Genomic DNA, 18747 nt, shown 5'->3' on the forward strand with positions numbered 1-18747 from the left:
TCTCTTTGTGGCATAATAGCAAAGCTTGGCAGCCACATGGGAATCATGAAGATTGATTGCTCTTGGTGTTAAGCATCTCGCATCTCTGAGTTTATATCAACACAAGCCTTCTTCCAGCAGCAGCATCTGGCTCATTGGCAAGATCTGCGGACAGTTGTTCTGATCGCTCTGGAGATGCCTCTGGCTGTCATGTGGCTGCTGCCTTGGCCGTGCTGCTTTGTTATTCTAGCTGGTCCCATTTTCATTTATTTATTTTTTGGCTTGCCTTTGATTCTGATGAGTTGCTCCTGAGATTGTGGTCTTGAATAAATCTTGCCCAGCTTCCTCATGCAGGGACTTCCATAAGATGCTGATGTTAATTTATTTCAGTGACTATTTGCTGATTGGAGCTGGAGCAATAACATTCCGGTCTGTGCCTTCTGTGCAGGTTTTCCCTGTGAATCACAGCATCAGTCTTGTGAAGTAAAACACACGTCTTTGAGCATATCCTGCATAATGGGTTTCTCTGAGACTAGAGCTGCAAGTGTAAATCGAATATTACCAGCACACAGTCAGTGTCTGGGATAGAGCTCAGAGTCCTGGAGTCAACCACTTGGATTTCTCAAGTTGACCATAGAGAGTAAAATTTCTGTCCCAGCTGATATAAACTGGCCCAGGAGCAAAGAATAGTGTGTCAGCTCTGGATTTATGTCACCTCAAGTGCTGTCCCTGTCTGTTTGATTGTATGTTTTTCATTCATATACCTTGTACTTTAAAAACATGATTCTTTCAGAATTACTGTGGCTTTGGAAGACAAGTGGGCTCAAATAAAATTGACTGTCTCCTAAAATACTAAAGCATCATCTGTTTTCATTAAATAAGCCCATCAGGGTCACTGCCTCTTCTAGTTGAAATTAGCAGAGCTGTGATGTGCAGGAGGCTGGACAAGATGGTTATCTTCACTGGCCTTTAACTCTAATGATCTGTAGAACAGCTTCAGCACTGTCTACAATGGGAGCTGTTTGACAAGCTGTCAGATTTTATAAGGATGTTAGCAAGGCATGGTTACACACAGTTTTCTGGTTTGAAATGTGTATTTACATCTGTAATAATAATAATAAGGCAACTTGGGTAGCATGTATTTTTTTTTTTTTTAGTGATTTACTGCAAACTTGACAGAACTTTATCTACTGCCACAAAACGTCATTTTAAACTGATTGGGGAAATTTGCACGCCAAGATGTAACTTAACTCATCACCCAACAACTACAAACGTGCATTTTATGGGCATTTTATGAAATGGAGAGGCAGGTGGGTGAAAGAGTTTATTGCTGATTTGAAGTCAGGAGTGGGGATGCTTGAACTTAGAGGAGAAAATACTGACTTTGCATTCAGTATGAATGTTACCATGGATGTCTTTAGAGTCCAGGTCTCACTCTGGGGCTGTAATTTCTCTTAAAAGAACCCTTTCCTCCTCTGTACTTGGCCTTTTCCAGCAGGTGATGAGGCAGCTTCTTTTCCAAGGTCCCAGAACACAAATGAAAATAAAAACATCCTTTTATGTAGTACCTTCAACTGAATGGAAACATAAATGTATCCTATGATGTTAGGCATTGTCTACGTTTGTGGAATTTCTATAGAAGCAACGTTGGATACAGTGAATGTTTAAGAGCCCTGTAAGTGTGACTGGTAGGACGATCTAGAGCCTTTCATCTCTTAGTTGCTGGTTTGAATGGGATGTGGCTTGAAGGGTTTTGAAAGTTGTTGCCAGGTATTTGGTTGCTTCTGTGTCTCAGAAGCTAAGGCTTGCTTTTTTTTTTTTTTTTTGTGGTGAGGAGCCTGAAAGAGTTTACAGAGGTATTTTAGCCAGCCATCTGTGGGCACGTCTACGTGTATGTGTGTTATAGGCACATACAAGCTCACTCTGCCCATGTGTTTAATGTGTTTGTATGCTGTGTTGTAGCAGAGTTTATAAACCCTACTAACATGGCTTTCAAGATGCTATGAGCATGGGTGGAGTGGGTTTTTGTCTGCCTGTGGGCATAATCACATTGATTTATATTTGTATAAGAGAGACCTTAGGCAAAGGGAGTTGCCCCTCTTTGATTACACCAGCCCTTTGGATGGGGAGAGGTTGCAGAGCTTCCAGGTTTCGCAGGACCACTGCAAGGCTTCTCACCATTGCTGCCATAAGGATTACAGGTGGGTGTTAATCACAGGGCTGTTGTTGTCCTGCTCACAGAAGTGTGATTTTTTTTCTGGGCTGATGAAGGAGAGGGGGTTAAAAAAGGCAATTCTTGCTTGTTATTTAGGTCACGTAGAAAATGTACAATGCCTTTTGGTGTCCAGTCAGGTATTTTAATGGTTCAAGGTTGGATACGTGCTTTATTGTTCACAATACAGTATAGCCATTGAAAGGCTTGTTACAAGACCGTACAATCAAAGGGTAGCAGCCAGCTTGCAAAAAGTGGCAGTCTCCTGGGAAGCCAGAGTATGCTCATGCAAAGCAATTGATTCATCTGACATAGGACTATTAGAAATAAGTTGTTTTGTAGATAAGGATTATCTAATACTGTTCAGGTAGTGGCTGTTGAAGACCAACAGGGTCAACAAAACCAGCAACAAGAGTATCTTGCTACTAATAATAATCTTCTTGCTGTGTTTCTACATAGTGTCTTACTATGATGCTGCTACTATGCATGGTCCATGATGTTGTGGTGCTAGGTGCTGAACTTCTCATCTAAAGAAACTGTTGAAATAGGAGAAGTCTGTAAGTAAATTATAGCCACAGAACATACTGGGCTATTTTAAGTTTTCAGGAGCTCTTTAAGTAACTAGTCCTTATTGTTCTTTGTTCAGTGTCTATATGTAGGTTTTTGATATCTCTGTCCATCTGTCATTTGTGTGAGTACCTGTGGGAAACCATAGCTTTTTTGTGTGATTATTTGTTACTCCTGAAAACCTGATAGAAATGTCTCAAGGTCAGAGGAACAACAGGTTTACTGAGAAAATTTTTTTTGAAGATGCTGTGAAATGTATTGATGGCAGAGCCTCTAGAAAAATCTGGACAGATAAGCCTGCAGATAGCTATGGTTTCATCTTTCTCATGCCATCCTGTTAGAAACATTTCTGGTGTATCATCAGAAACCCTGAGATGTCTTCCATTTGTAATATGGAATGGCTAGTTTTCATTCCTTCACAGCTCCTTTTAGTGGGCTTTGCAATGAGGTTTTTTTGAACCTTTGCAAGGAGATAGTCTAGTTACTGTAATGCAACTAGTACTCTCTGGTGGTGTTTGTTTTTTTTTTTCTTCCCAATTCTCATTTCTGAGGTTTTAATCAATCTTGATTATTATGTTTATTTCCAGAATGTTATGGACAGATAGGAGTGGTTGGACTCACACCATCTAATTTAGGTATCTAATTTGGATTCCTAAAATTATTCCCTGAACCTGTAGGGAATGAAATGTAACAATTCTGTACTTTTTATCTGCAAGGGTAGATTGAAAGTGGAATATATATGTATTATAGTTAATGATAAAGAATGTTTTGGATATCATGGCGATGGGCTGTGAGTATTTGGCAAAAGAATTATTCAAGGCGATACAGAGGGTTATAACCAGGACAAGAGGCATGGAATTAATACAGGAATGATGCAAGCTGGAAAACTTGCTGTGAGCAAGGTAGCGTAGGCTACTGAATAGTCATCTAAGGAGAATAACGTTTTGAAGTCTATATTCCTTGTCTGTCTGGGGCACTTGAACCCAAGCAACAAGTCTGTCTACAGATGTGTTACTCATCTTTCCAAAACTAGGATCATAAGGATATAGGGCTGGAAAAGGATCTTCAGATCTTTAAAAAGTAGTCCAGCTTCCTCCACTGAAGTGGGATCACCTGTCTCTTGATCACCTCCCGTGGATGTTTCTCACCTGCTCTTCAGAACCTGTCACAAAGGAACGAGATTTCTCAACATCATTCTGTAGCACTTGCCAGTGTTCACTCGCCTTTGACGGTTTTTCTTAAGGCATCTTTGCTGAAAAGTAGCATGATTTCTTATTTTCCTTTCCCAGGTGGATATGGAAAGTAATTGGTCATCAGTCTCTTTGTAACTACTTTTTGTGTACTGGAGGACTCTGCTCAGTTTTCTCTTTTCTAAACTAAATAAACCACACTCCTTTGTACTTCTCACAACATTCTTGTTTTCTAAACTGCTTTTTGTCCTATAGACACTCCTCAAATGGTCTGTCTCCATTTGCTGTTTATATGGCTGAGATCATACTTCACCCTAATGAGATTCCATAGGAGGATCATTTGATTCTTTGGGCAATGTCCCCCACCTGTAGATATCCCTTAGGATCTGCATATTTGTCCTTTCTTTCTAATGCAAGGTGGGCCAGCAAAATGAGGTCAATTACTTTTGTGCATCAGCATCTTAACTGAAACCAAGGGACAACCATGGACCTTCCTTCCATCCAAGTCCAGAGATACTGGAGGCACCAGGACCCCACTTTCCAACAGGTAGCAGATGGCAAATTTGTGAATTTACTTGCTGAAGTTCCTCTGCTGAAGAGTGGTATTGAAAAAAGCCACCCAAGAATCCATTTTAAAGCACTGCTGTGGGATGAACAGATTGGATAGGGAGGTGGTGTCTCACACATGTGCCACCTAGTAAGGAAAGGAACTAGAGCAGACTCTTCAGGCAGTGTGTGGCCTGCTTGTGGTTGAGGAATTAGAAATACACTTCATCATTCCTTTTCTATTTGTCTCTGCTTAGAAGTTTGCTTTTTTTTCTTTTTTTCTTGATTAAGTCCAAGCAAGGAGAAAAAGGAAAAACTCTAACCCACTACAGTACTGCTTAAATTCACATGTAAACCCAAAATTTTTCAGCCAACAAGTCAGTTTTTGGTGAGGCAGTTAAACTGAGGCAGTGGCAGTTTAATTAAGATGAAGAATAAGTGTAATCCACTTTGTTTCTGGAGACAGACTGCCTGGTGTGCTAACTGTGCACTATATGCTGCAATTTGTAGCTTGCAAAAGGAGTGCACAATGGGCAGCCCTTCGGTTGTGAAAGCTAAATCGTTTTGGTACAGTCCTTGAGTATTCATTTACCAAACAAATAATTGATAAAATGAGCAAGTGAAAGAGACACTAAGAGGGTGTGATCCAATGCCAAGCACTGGTTTTCATAGTTGATTTTAAATCTACATTATGCTAATGATGTTCATTTGGAAAATGTGTCCACTCCCTAACTTCTGCCGCTGAGCGTTCTTTTAATTGGATTCAGATGGTTGGACTGAAACAGTTGTAGGGTTTGTATACAGATGTCCTGAGTGCTCCAAGTGCTTTTTTTCCTATCCAGTTTTTCTAAGCCAGAGTCGCTTTCACTGCGGCTGGTGTCCAGACGTTCTTGAACTCCCTCATTAAAGGTCTGTCTGGTACAAATGGGCACGGTTCTACTGCGACAAATGCAGTTACGATCACTTAAACACGCTGAAGATCTCATCTGGGGTGTTACTCCTCTCGTAATCCACTGGGCTGTCTGGGCTGGGTTACTGGTCTCTGGCCTGAGTTCATCAGTGAAGGAGTCCATCTCACAGGGCTTACCACTGCAATTTGTCATTCTGAAAACATGGGCTCTTGCCTAAATAACTGTAATAGTGGAAACATCCTTTTGTTTCCAATACAATGGTATTAAGAAGTGATGTGTCTGAGGCATTTTGACAAGGCAGCATGTTTTCTGTCTAGTGGGTGCTGCTCTCTGGTTTTCATTCCTATGCTGAAATTCAGATCTATGGTATTATCTGAGCAGCCTGATTGAACTCAAACTGTATGTGGAGTAGGTAGCATTCGATGTGATGAAGGTATCAGAGAGCATCGGTTTCCAGAGTAGTCATTCTAACACTTTTCATAAGTATTCAGTTTACTTTTAAGAGGAAAGAGAAGTTGTGACTTTTTATGCAGTCTAATAGGCAGAGTTTCTATCATCTGATTTACCATGCTCATAGGCTAACCAAAATTTACTCTCTGGATTCAAGGAAAAATAATTAAGGATGGAAAGCTCTTTATCTTTTAAATAAGTGTCTAATTTCTGTCAAAAGTTTTTGTCTGAATTTCTGAAAGACAACTTTGACTAAGTGGCTATTTCTGAAAGTAATAGTCAAACAAAGGCTTTTCAGGCACCAAAGTATTGTGTGCTGATGAGTATGCAACTATTTCCCCAAACACTTGCTGCTGTTCAAAATGATAATGCTTTGATGAAGGTTTTTTAAAAAAAAAAAAAAAAAAGGGGAGAGAAAGAAAAAAAGAGTGTTGGAAGTCGGTGTTTTCATATGAACAAAACCAGTATTGAATTTGCATTGTGAAGTTACAGTAAGCCACAGACCCAAGAGGGAAAATTAAAGGATTACTTAAAACCAACAATAAACATGCAAATTAAAAGTCATCATTTTTAAATGAAGTCATGCACTATTAAAAATAAGCACAAAATTACATACTGGTTTGGATGTGTAGTTTATAGAATACACCAAATGTTAAAATTGAATGAAATTAAGAAAAACATTTTCCAAAGGCAAGTAAAGTATCTGTTTAATTAGATCATAAAGAAAGGAGATTAAAAGTAATATTTTGTGATACAGTAATTACTGTTTTTCAGAAGTAGTCAGGTTCCTGTGTGTTGATCTAAATTTAACTGTGATAGCAGATCTCTTCGCAGTCTTTTGTTTTGTTTGTGTCTTTAATTATTTTCAATCGCAACCACTACCTTTATTTTGTTTTCTTTGCACTAAACACAGTGCATGGCTGTTGTTTCCTCCAGTGTTTCCTCCTCTGCCAGCTCATGAACACAAATCTGGGAGATCAGCTTATACCCTCTGGTTCTGCGAGGTTAAAAGCCAAATCATTGCAGGGGACTATACAGCAAGATAACAGGAAAGGCGGCTGAAACCACTGGGAGGTGGGTTGAGGTGCTGATGGGAGTCTGAGATGTAAATAAACCAGATTGCTCTCATTTCCTCTTTCCACTGTATTATGCATTCCAATAGCACTATTCATCTTTATGACAGACACCTATTGCTTTAACTTTACTGTGGGCCACTGAAGTACATTAAAGTGGGCAGGAAATGGAAATAAATAGAGTTCAGTGGAGGCTGCAGAATAACTAAACATGCTGCAGTCATTTTTAGTGTGGGGTCATGCGTGTTTTAGCAGATTTATCGTATTGCTTGACTTTTGTTAGAAAGACGGGCGCTGTTTAAGAGAGATGCAGTATACTTATAAAATAAGTAAGAAAATGTGCTCAGATATTTTTTTTCAAACTCTTTGGGATGCCAAAGATGAGAAGATATTGGGTTGAGTCTCAGCTGGGTAGAGTCAGTAGGGTATGTCTGTGTGCAGTACCTGAGGTTGTGGTTAGAAACAGAATAATGGCATTGGAGATTTGAAGAAATCCTGCTGGCGGGCAGCATGGGAGGAGGACCACAGTCCAGTGGCTTAAATTAATCTTCCGCCTAAAGGCAGCGAGACATTCAGGTACAGAGGCAGGCTGGAATTTGGCCTTAAAAATGCATCTATTTGTTTTTTAATGCATGTGCATTTTGCTCACTTTGGAAATGCGGATTGCTCTCCTGCTTATTCAGAGGGCTGTTTTCAAGGATGGCAAAGTTATACTGCAAGTTCCAGATACCCTTAACCCTCAGGAGATGGGACTTCTCATGAATTCTGTTTTTGTGAAGGCTTTGTGTGTTTGTTTTTCCTTGATTGTTTATATTCTGATAAGATTAGGTCAGTAAACGAATGAATTCACAACATGAGTTACTTGAAGACTTACAGCTCATATTTTCACTCCCTTGAGACAGTGAGCTACTTGGAAACTTTTCTTTAAAAAAAATAAAAATTAACCATTAGCACTGTTTTTTCCTTGATTACATTGAGCAGTCTCTGGTTTTGCTGAGTATAGTGTTCTCTTTCTCTTTTTCTGACAATGACTGCTATATAGTTGAAAGCAAGCATCAGCCTTCAAAGTATTTGTCAATATAGAAGATATTAGTGGATATTTCACAATGTCATGTAAGATAAAAACTAATTTGTAAGCAGCACGGCAGAAATCTGGAAAGACAATTAAGACAAAAAATCATTAACATTGATTCTTCTGCACTGGGAAAGTACATTCCTTTCTCCCAAAGCATCCTTTAAAAATGTTGTTTACCTAGGTCTGTATTTAAGTATATATTTCAGTGTGACATTCAGTGATTCTTCTTCTTTCTTTTTAATTATCTTTATATCAAGAATTTAATTTAATTCAGAATACTGCTACAGATACACTTGCGTTGCAGAAACTAGTGCCAGGCAGAATTGCAGGTAATTACTGAGGACGGTTGTTGGCAATTTGACTTTTCATCATTTGTTCGTCATCGTTTGTTCGCACTCTGTGGATAGTTCCTTGCTGAAGGGATTAGGTTACAGATGGGTGGGTATTACTTCAGGGACTTCTTAAGTGAGAATCCAGATGCTTTTCTGCCTCCTCTCCTCTTGCTTAGTTTGGGAGTTACAAGTCAGTAGCTGCAGGTAAGATTTAAAGCTTTGTTTCTCTTTTGCAATGGAAAAGCTCTCTATTACTCTTTGTTAACTAAACAAACGATCTAACTGCAAACTTTAAATACTTGGGAAATTACAGATTGAGCTAAAATTTCAAAAGAATCTAATTTTTTGAGTGCAGTATATTACTGACAGACTGCTTCAGGTTTTCAAAAGAGTTCAGCTCCAGCAAGGTCATTTGGTGTTGCATGCTTTTGAAAACTTGGCTATGATTTTGGTGCCTAAGCTGTAGAGGGGTTTTTCAGAACCGTTGCCCTTTGGCCACATCCCAGTTGCTTTGAGTATGTCTGTAGTTTCAAAGGCCGTTAGTATTTTACAGTTGTGAGGTAGGGGTTTTGTTGTGTGCCCCACATGCAGCACATTGCTGTTACCTGCCTAGATGAAACCCTGTTTGGTCCTTGCTGGACTTCACAGGGAGGCAATGCAGCAGCTGAGGTATACATCAGAGAGGGGAGCATGAATTAAAACCATAGAATCATAGAAATGACTGTTTCCTTCTGTTATATGTTGCTGATGTGTTTTCAAATCTGATCTCGTTTTCCCTACTCCTAGTTTCAGAGGTAAAGCCTCCCAGGCTAAATGCAGCTGGTGCTGAACTAACCGGGTGCTTTGCCCCATGTTCTAGTGGGAGCACAGTCTTCGATTCCCAAGTTTACCATCCTGCACAGTTGAGTTTGGAAGGACTTGCAGACCACGTCCGTGTGCTCTTCCTCGTGTGGACAATTTGCACGTGTGTGTTTAATCTCGCAGCAGCAGTTTGCAAGCTTGCTTGTGTCTGTAAGGACTGCTTGCTGAAAAACAGTGGTAAATTCAGGCATTTCAGAAAATTCTTCCTCGTATAAGTATATGTAATTATCTTGTGCCTTGACCTCGCTGGGGGCTGCTGGGCTCCCCAGTGCAGTTGTCCCTAGTAGGACCATTTATTTTACCCTTCTAACAGTCTGTGATGTTTGAATATCTAAAATCCCTATGCAAAAGTTAGCAAGCTGAGACTGAAATTAGGGTTTTGGTTTCGGTAGTAGGAGGGAAAGATGTGAATGTTAGAGCATCAGAGTATTTTGCTTATCCTGCTTGTTCAGAAGGTAAGAACAGCATTTGGAAAGTAGGTGTGACAAAGACAGCATAGTTTATTTATGCTGTGCAGGAATAAAGGAGTCATCTTCTTTGTAGCACAGCAGACTAAATTGGTTTTGGAGCACTGTTTGGAATAGAGGCTTGTATGTTGTATTTTTAATTTTTGTGCCAATCCCCCCAGCGACTTGCACACCATCTTTGTCTGTCTGGCCTCTGCTGGCGGAGCTGTAACAAGGATGGCTTTAACTGCTTCCCCCCCTCCCACGTGTGCGTCTAACACATTTGGTCACTCAAGTTTTATTTCTTCCCTCTGTAAAAGACAAGAGTGTAACTTCCACCCCAGCCTTGTTAGGGCGCGAGCTGCTGAAGCAGGGGCTCCCCAGGACCAGGCATTGTCACTGTGTAGTGAAACCTCTTTAATGGGGCTGGCTTAACTTTTAAGTTATGGTTAATGTTTTTAACAGCAACTTGTGTTTCCTCTGCCCTTCACGCCCAACCATTAGCCAGGTGTTTTTGTCGCACAGAGTGGAAAAATAAAAGTAATCTAACCGTACAGCTGGGCCCTCGTTGAGGTGCTGGAGGAGGATGGCCACAGATGCAAACTGGGGATCACAGAGGCTGGATGAGTAGGTTAAAAGGCTTCTTGTAAATGCTTGGCAAAATACAAGCACTGGAAATGAGATGGCTTGCTTTTTTTCTTTCTTTTTTTTTTTTTTTTTAAACTATAAATAAATTAGAAGGTTTGAATTTGGCTTACCATGTGCTTATATGGTTTGCTCTGTGTAATTTTCTAAATAAATAATTTTTTTTAATTTTATCCCCCCCCCCCCCCAATATGGCATCCACTTGATTTCCTTGTAACTGCAAGACAGGCCTGACTGATCTGCCTTACACTGTAAACTGTGTTTATGGAGCTAGAATTGGGGTCATTAATTTTCTTTACATCAAAAGAAGTAGTTTCTTTTAAATGAGAAGCCTGTTTCACCTAGTAATTCGCTTTAATTGCTTATTTGAAACTTTTGACATTTGATAGCAATTTTAAACATTGCCAGATGAGGCTCATGCAGTCGGGACCTGCAGGTGCTTCCTTGTGTGCCCAACTTGGATCAAAGGAGCGAGCCCAGGGATGTGCCTGGCCGTGGATGGGGCACCCACTGCTGGAAAGTGCTGTTTTCTGGGGCTGTTTGAATAGATGCTGTGTGTCAGCCTCAGCAAGAATTTGCTCAGAGGGCTCTCCCTTGGAAAGGCTTCTGCAGAGCGCCGTGCTGTTTGTTTTTTTTGGGAGATAGACTGCATGGCCTTCGTTTTGCCTGAGGCTTAACAGTGCTCGCAGCACTGAGTTTTATATTTTTTAAGTCTAACAAATAGCACTTCTGCTGAAGGGTTAGAAAAAAGTTTCTAAAATATTAATTACTTTATTTTCCTCACTAATATCTGTTAATTTAGTATTATCATCTTCTGGGAGGTTTGCTTATGAGGGTAAGCAAATGATGCAACTTCAAAGGCATTTTTACCAGGATCTAAACCTCAATAAAGAGAAAAGAGACAAAAATGAAACAGTGTCTTTCATTTGATTTTGTAAACTGGTTCACTAATGTGAATGCAATTTATTGTTCAGTCAGCAGCAGGAGTAGCTTTCCTTACGCTGAGAATTCCCTTTTTTAAAGTCAGTAAATACACAATAATTTAGATTACTGCGGAAAAAGCAACTTTTGTTAATGGTTTTTGGCTGCGGAATGATGTGATGCTAGATATACTCACAATGGTTTCTGTCAACACTGTACTGTGTCTTGTGAGGTAGGTTAAAAGCTATTTCAGGAGTAGTCCAGAAGCTGAAAATGAGATAAATTTTGTGCTGCTGCTGCTGGAGACGTTAGGCAGTGTTTCTGAATTCAGAGCAAAGGAAGAATTTGAAAGTTGAAAGAGAATAATGAGCAAAGTCGAAGTACCAGTGCCAAGACTTCTTAAAAGAGTTTTATTGATGTGTGTTGTAATTAAAACCAGAATTAGTTAGTTTTCTAATAGGACATTCATTTCCTAGAGAGCAATTGCAGCTTGGCATAAAGTAATACATTTTTAAAAAGGAGTACTGATCTGGGGATACCCCTCACATATGTTGGATGGCTGACTTACTAGCTTTGTGTGCCCTCATTATTAACAAGCAAATTAAATATTTTCACTTAAAATAATTATACAAATAAACCTTTGGCTGCGCTGTGATTTCATTAAAACCTTAATTGTTTAGAGAGCTCAACCAGAGTGTGTGAAGTTGGGTCAGTTTTACTGCATGGCATTACTCTTGATAGCAGGTTTACAACAGGGCTGGATTTAATCTCTTGACTAATCTTTACAGTAGCAGGCTTGGGATGGGAAGGTGTTTGTGTGTTTCAGGAGATAGGTAACTCTATCTCTGAAGTGGAAACACAGAGCTGGGTTTTAAAATGCCTGGGCAGCCTTAGAATGAATTAGGGGGAGGAGAGGAAAAATTGCTCTGTGGAAACAAAATAGGTGTTGCTATTAAATGAGCTTCTTAGTGTGCACATTGTTGCACCTTCACACATGGCTGTAGGCTCAAATCTATTTCTCATCAAAGCAACTGTAGCGTAAGGGAATATTGCGACCATCTGGGTTGCAAAGATCAGAAATAACGGTCCTCGCTAGCGGAGGAGCCAGCTGTGGGCAGCACTATGTAAACTGTTTTTTATGCCACTTGATTAATCGTTTCTGAGGGTGAGGACAACAAAACATTTACCAGGTCACGCATTAATTTTTTTTAAATACTCTAAAGTCTAATTTTTCTGGGTTTAAGGTGGTGGTGTGCTTTTGAAGCACATTATGATATTTGTAGGGTCAGCATCTCAACTAACAATGTTCCTGAGCATGGGAAACACAGGCATGTTAGATGTCTCCAAAGGAGAGTTAATTAGAAGAATGAGTAGTTATCAAGTACATCACAGCACCACTGTTTAATTCTGATGATAATTTTCATGCTGGGTCTCATACAAATGAACTCACTTATGGTTTATTAATCTGCTGTGACCTGTGAGTCTTTCAGGGTATTCGAGGGGAAAAAAAGCTGAGTTACCAGAACAGATTTAAAGTACTTCCATGAGTGGAAAGCAAATCAGAGAGAGAACTTCTATATTTTTCTTTCTTTATATCTTTCTGCATTGTTTTAACTCAGTATGCTTTTTTCTGCCTTTTGTCCCTTCTTTAGGACCCACGATTATCAGCTTTAATTTTTGACAAGCTTCAAGTGCCTGACTATTTACAGAAAAACAGGAATGAAGGAGAGAGCAGATGCGAAACTTGTGCCACTCACTTGAATCAGCTGAAGCAGGAAGCCATTCAGATGATGCACACCCTCAATCAAGCCAGCTACCCGGAGATGCCCGACCTCCCACCCGGTGCCGGGGCCGTGACCAGCATGGTACCCAGGATGGTCACTGTCTCTTCCCAGAGAGACCTGCCACTCATTGCTGGGCAGGTGGGCAGGCAGCCTGGAAAGTCACCAAATCTCTTCTCTGGGGCAGAGAGGAAGAAGGGACTTGGATGGTCTCAAGGTGGGGGCGGTTTTCCGAACTCCAGCGTTCAAGTTACAGTGGCCCCCAGCGGTCTCAGCGGCGCTCTGAGCTCGGTCACCATCCAAGCTCAGCAGTACCTCGAAGGCATGTGGAGTATCTCCAGGGTGAACAGCTTCCTGCCTCAGGCTTGTCTAGTAAGTAGCGATAATTCAGATGCTTGAGTTTTGTTTACGTGTGTGTGGATATACAGAGAGATAAAGATAAAATTTGAGATTTATACATATTTATCTTAGAGGGGATCAGCTAATGGTATTTTAAACCATGTTTCAAGAGCTGGAAAAGAGCTTTGAACAATGTTCTGTCAGGTGTCACAAGGAATTTGCTTTATCTCAGATGGTGAGATCCTTTCCTCAGATGTTTTTGCACCTATTTTAGCATCACGTATGCAGGTGATGTTATTTGGCTGTCACATACCTGGTGACCCCTTTAGAAAAACTTAAAAGGCCAAGTTTGTCACACATGAAACTCTGGGAGCTTCATGGGATCATATCAAAGATGAACTTGACCCTCAAGTCTAGTGCTGAGCTTCTAAGGCTGTGTTCAGTTCAGCAGATGCTGTTGATAGACTGTGATGGAGAGCATTAATCTTCGGGTTAGAAGTGCTGCAAAACAGTTTGCTGTAAAGGAGGGTGTTCAGAAGGTTGCTTCAGAGCCACATGCCTGTAAATGTCATTGCACTTGGATTTTAAGCATTGATGTTGATTTCCTGTATTCTGTGTATATTTTAAGAACTCTTGTGGGAAATGAAGAAGCTTTATTGTGGTGCATGTTACCTTTAAAAGTAAGTTCATTACAGATTTGTGACTATCTGTGGAACTGTGCTCAGAAGAAGGATATAGTGACTGATTTTGACTAAGATTTATTCCTAAACTGTTTTCCCATGGTAGTGAACAGGGCATTGTGAGTAATGATGAAATGTGTACGAACAGAAGTAATGGTTTTCACTTAAAGACGTTGTAGCAGATCTTGCAGGACCAGGTATGTTGGTGCTAGGCGGCTTTAAATTTAACATAATTACAAAGCCTTATGTGCTGTTGTATATAAACACTACCTAATATTGCTTGGTAGCTTCAGCTGGTTGAGCTGCAAGATCATCAGAGATAAATATTTAAGAGTGCTGCTGTATAACATTACTTTCACAGGGTGGCTGTTGTGTTTTCTTCCAGAAAAGGCTTGGAGATGTGATTCCTTGCTCCCATACTTCTCTCTCATATGGAAATTTGTGAATGGACACATATCCCTTCCTCTGAGGGGTCTCCATTTAAAACCAGTGAATCTTCACTGATGTCAGATTGCTCTCTGATGATTTTACATTGAGAAAAGCAAAAAAAATGGCCCATTCAGCTCTTCATAGTTTATGAGGAACTGCTGCTATGAGTGCTTTTCTCTAAAATGCTGCACCATGCATTAGGGATCAATTTGGCTAATATAAGGCATATGATGTTACCTTTTAATTATCTTTTAAATTCTGTGTATATCACAGAAATGTAGAAAATAATGGGAAATCTATGCAGTTAAGAAGCCTGCAGTCTCGGGAAGCCGAAGTATTTCCATTTCTCTGCTCATTCCTTGTTTGCCCTTATTCTTGTCTTAAATAATTCACTAACAGCCAGCTCCAGATTTCTTCCTGCTTAACCATGCTGGCTGATAGATGTGGTTTTCCCTAACCACTGCATTATTCTAAGATAAAACTGAGTTGCCTCATTTAACCCCTGTGAAGGGAAAATGTGTATAATGCAAGAGAGCTTAAGTGTGATCTAGAAATGTGCAAAGAAACTCAGTAGCCTGGAAAACAGTGACCTTTAATGAAAGGACAAACACTGTTAGACTGTGAGTGTGGAGGCTGCTTGGATGTGATCCAGTCATCTGCAAGGACAGTTTAGATTTAGAAGCAGTTTTTGGAGAGAAGCTAGGCTTCAGTTGTTCTCTCTCTCTCTCTCTCTCTCTCTCTTAATTTTTCAAATTCATTTAAGCCCAAATGACTCTGTTGTGCATCTCTGCCCAGGTTGTGTTTTCTGTGTCTGTCTGAATTCCTTTTGTATTATTAAGAGCCTTGTGTCTGATGAAGCTATTTGGGTGGGTGAGGCAGAAAGTGCTTCCCCTACGCTTTTCCCCAGAGGAATCACAGGTGTCAGAGGAAAATAGGATTGGAGGGATTTCAGGAACCGGCTAGTCTAGCCCTTGTCTAGGACAGCATCCACCGCGGGACATGCTTGTCCAATGCTCATTTCGCCTCAACTTACAATTTTGCAAAGACTGGGATTTGCCAGCTTCTATTGATTGTCAAGTCTGAACTTCCTTCCCCATTAGAAAAATTTTCTTGATTTATTTATTTATTTTTTGATTTTGGCTATTCATTCCTGAAGTTGGAGACAGGGTTTAGGTTTAAGATTAACCCAGGAGAGACCTGTGGATATACATACTTTTTGCAGATGTCTGTCGTTAGTAGCCTTCCCATGTTCTTGTGGGGCAAAGCTAGTCTGGCTAGAGAAATTCTGGAGCAAGAAGAATTGCAGTAGAAAGGACAGTATTGAATGTATTATTTATTATGTGTAATGTGACTGCATCTTGGAGTCTACAGCCCCCATCTAGGCAAGATACCACAGAAATGCAAAAGAAAAAGATGGTCCCTTCCCCTGGGAGTCTGCACTTTCAGTAGTGATGTAAGTTACTTTGACCACTCTGTAAATACTCCCGTTTCACTTGGAATCTCTAATTTTGCCTTGTTTTCTTACCAAAGGATTGTTCTTGAAACAACTGCTGAACTCCCTGGTAGAAAACTGTTATCCAAGTGCTTTACATATCAGTGATTTAACTTGGTGCTCCATCCAAAGTGAACGTGATTAGTTTTCTAGATGGGAAGACAGACACGGATAAAGGCTGGGGTTCATCTCAACTATTTTTAACTGCCAAAAAGACAGGTGTTTATTCTGAGCTAATTACCGAGCCTTCCTGTGTAGTTGCAGGAGAGCAACAGGCACCTCCAAGAGGTGCTTTGTCCTCCTCATCTCTTGGATGTCTGTCTTGGCTTGCCTTGTCTGCCAAAGATGCCTGTTGCAGAGCCTGGGTGGGTGACATGGAGCAAACCCTTGCTCGGGTTACCAACGCGGGGTGCTGTCTGCCCAGTGCCTTGCAGGGGTGAAAATACACCCCAGGGTATGGCTGCCAAACCCCCGGACACCTCGTACCTACAAACATTTCTCCAGGTCCCATGTTTTTTATTTATGGTTAGTTTTAGTAGTGGTGGTAGTGGAATTGTCTGCAGAGAGAAAAAAAATGACTTGATTTCTGCTCTTATCTCCCTCCCGAAACTCGCATGTATTACCTTGTAATGTCACTTACGGTTGTGAAAACACTTCTGGGCTGAATGTTGGGGGTCAGAAGTGCAGGACGTCGTAAATTTTTAATATATGTTTGGAGTTCAAGTGTGAAAATCCATTATATAGATTATAAATTTTTTGAACATGAATGTATCTTTGAAGCATAGTGTGGGTGCTGCTTGAACCAAAATAATAACTGTGGGCTTCGGGAGCTGTGAAGAGGAACAGTAATTAAGGATCCAGAGGAAGGTCCAGGGAGGGGAAGACTGGGATTGCAACCAAGGTGCAAAAGGTGAAGATGTAATCAGCTGCTTTACCCAAGTGGCCTGTTGTGAAAAATTACAAAAAATAATCACCAGTAGCAGTGATAAGTAGTCTGACCAGACAGCGAGCACTGTGGAGGGGAGGGAGCTGGTATAACTCTGGGTAAGACAGCTGATTTGTAGTGGACAACTGACAACTTTTAATTAATAAATAGTTTTATATTGATGTTTTTAATTCTAGACCTGACAAGTGAATATAAGGTTACTACTCAAATGAAAAAATGTTAGCAGTGCTCAGCATTGCCACTCAGTTTAACACAGAAGCAGAGGAGCAAAGGGAGTTTAGGCTTCCTAGATATGTTGGAATCTGACTGAGAGGTAGAAAATTAAAACTGCTGAAAATACCTTGTACACCTGTTAGAAGTATCTGCATGTATTGTGTGTTGTGGAAAAAAGAGGTCTTATTGTATGCTTTCAATTGTCTGTGTTATTAATATGCAGTGTTATGTACTGCATAAAATCGGTAAAGTAGCCATGCCATGTGCTATAAAGACATCACAGTGAAATAGAGCTTGTTTTGCAAATTGCTTTTTCTTTCATCTTATGCAAAATGAGATCCTTGCCACACTATATTTCTAATTCGAATATATACAAATGGTACTGGTTATAAGGCAAAATATTGTAGCTCCTTGAATCTTTACCAGTTTCTAAATTGCTTTAAAAATATATGAAAAAATGCACCATTAGGAAATTCGAAAAGCTGGAGCACTGAAAAATTGAAAGTGACTTAAGTAAAACTTTTAAAGCATGTGTATATAAAATTGTAAATTTATCAATAGACCAATGTATGTCCCTGAGAGTATTCACAAAAGTGAGGTATAAGTTTATGGCCTGATTCAGTGAGGTTCAGAGAGGGAGGGTTCACCCATAGCATGTGTAAATGGGTGCATATACTCTAAAGTTAAAGGAGTCATGTTCATTTTTTTTAATGTGAAAAATCTCTGAAAGTTATTTTAGTCACAATTCAAGCTTCCCTGTAGTTCTTAGGAATAAGTCTCCTGTTTACCCTAATGTAAACCAGATGGATTCATCTGAGGGTCGTTCAGCCTCTGTTGACTTTCCTTAAATCCTCTTTGTTTGTTTATAGCAAGGATGACTTACGTTTTGCTTAGAAGATGCAATAAAAAGCTGACTGTGGAAAACAGAGGAATGACAAGATTTACTTTCCAGCATTTACTTTTTTACTTTGATAAATGTCATACCAAATGGATTTTTAAATTAATTTTTAAAATCCTTCTTGATAGCTTTCTCAGTGACCTTTTATTAATACAATGCGTGAAATATATTTTGTAACGAAACAATTAAAATACAGTGCTTTGGCCATAAATCTTGTCTGTGAGACATCTGGATGACTTTGAGCTTTGGGACATTTCTCAGACCCTACATATAACATCTTGGCTCTGCAGAAGTCAGTAGCAAACCCCAGACAGGTGGTGGGGCTGGGATTGCATAGAGGCTTTTCCCTTTAGCTTTAGTGGTGTTGGTGCTACTGCTTTTGTAGAGAAAGTACATAAAGGAAAGGGGGTGGAAAAAAAAAATCTTAAAAGCTAGTGTTGGTCACTCTCCGTAACAAGTCTGAACAGCAGAAGGAGACCTTTTGATCTAAGTTACTAAATGCTTTCCTCATACTAACTTAATTTATAGCCCCCGTGGAAAAGACTTTTCCTGAGACTGTTGCATCTCGGCTGAGCAGTATTGCCTCGCATTGTACTTTGCTGCCTTAGCAAATGCAGAGGGAGGGGTGTGATGTGGGAGGACGATGCTGCTACTGGCGCCTTGCACTCGGAGCCTGTGAGACCCTGCCCAGCAGCCACGTAGCAGACAGGCTTAGAAAGTGTGGGTTGGAAATTCAGCCTTAAACATGCAGATGAAAATGT

At 40.2% G+C, this 18747-nt stretch overlaps 1 protein-coding gene across 1 annotated transcript in view; it reads left to right on the top strand.

Annotated features, from left to right (window-relative positions):
• KIF26A (kinesin family member 26A) overlaps positions 1 to 18747 on the top strand; it is a 101959-nt gene that overhangs the window by 20758 nt on the left and 62454 nt on the right. Inside the window, exon 3 of the mRNA XM_087747864.1 lies at positions 12861 to 13361. Coding sequence (XP_087603990.1) covers positions 12861 to 13361 — 501 coding nt within the window. The remainder of the gene's footprint in view (positions 1 to 12860; positions 13362 to 18747) is intronic.

Source organism: Nipponia nippon, unplaced genomic scaffold (assembly GCF_047370975.1).
Source record: "Nipponia nippon isolate SJK-2023a ecotype South Korea unplaced genomic scaffold, ASM4737097v1 scaffold_11, whole genome shotgun sequence".
Lineage (NCBI taxonomy): Eukaryota > Metazoa > Chordata > Aves > Pelecaniformes > Threskiornithidae > Nipponia > Nipponia nippon.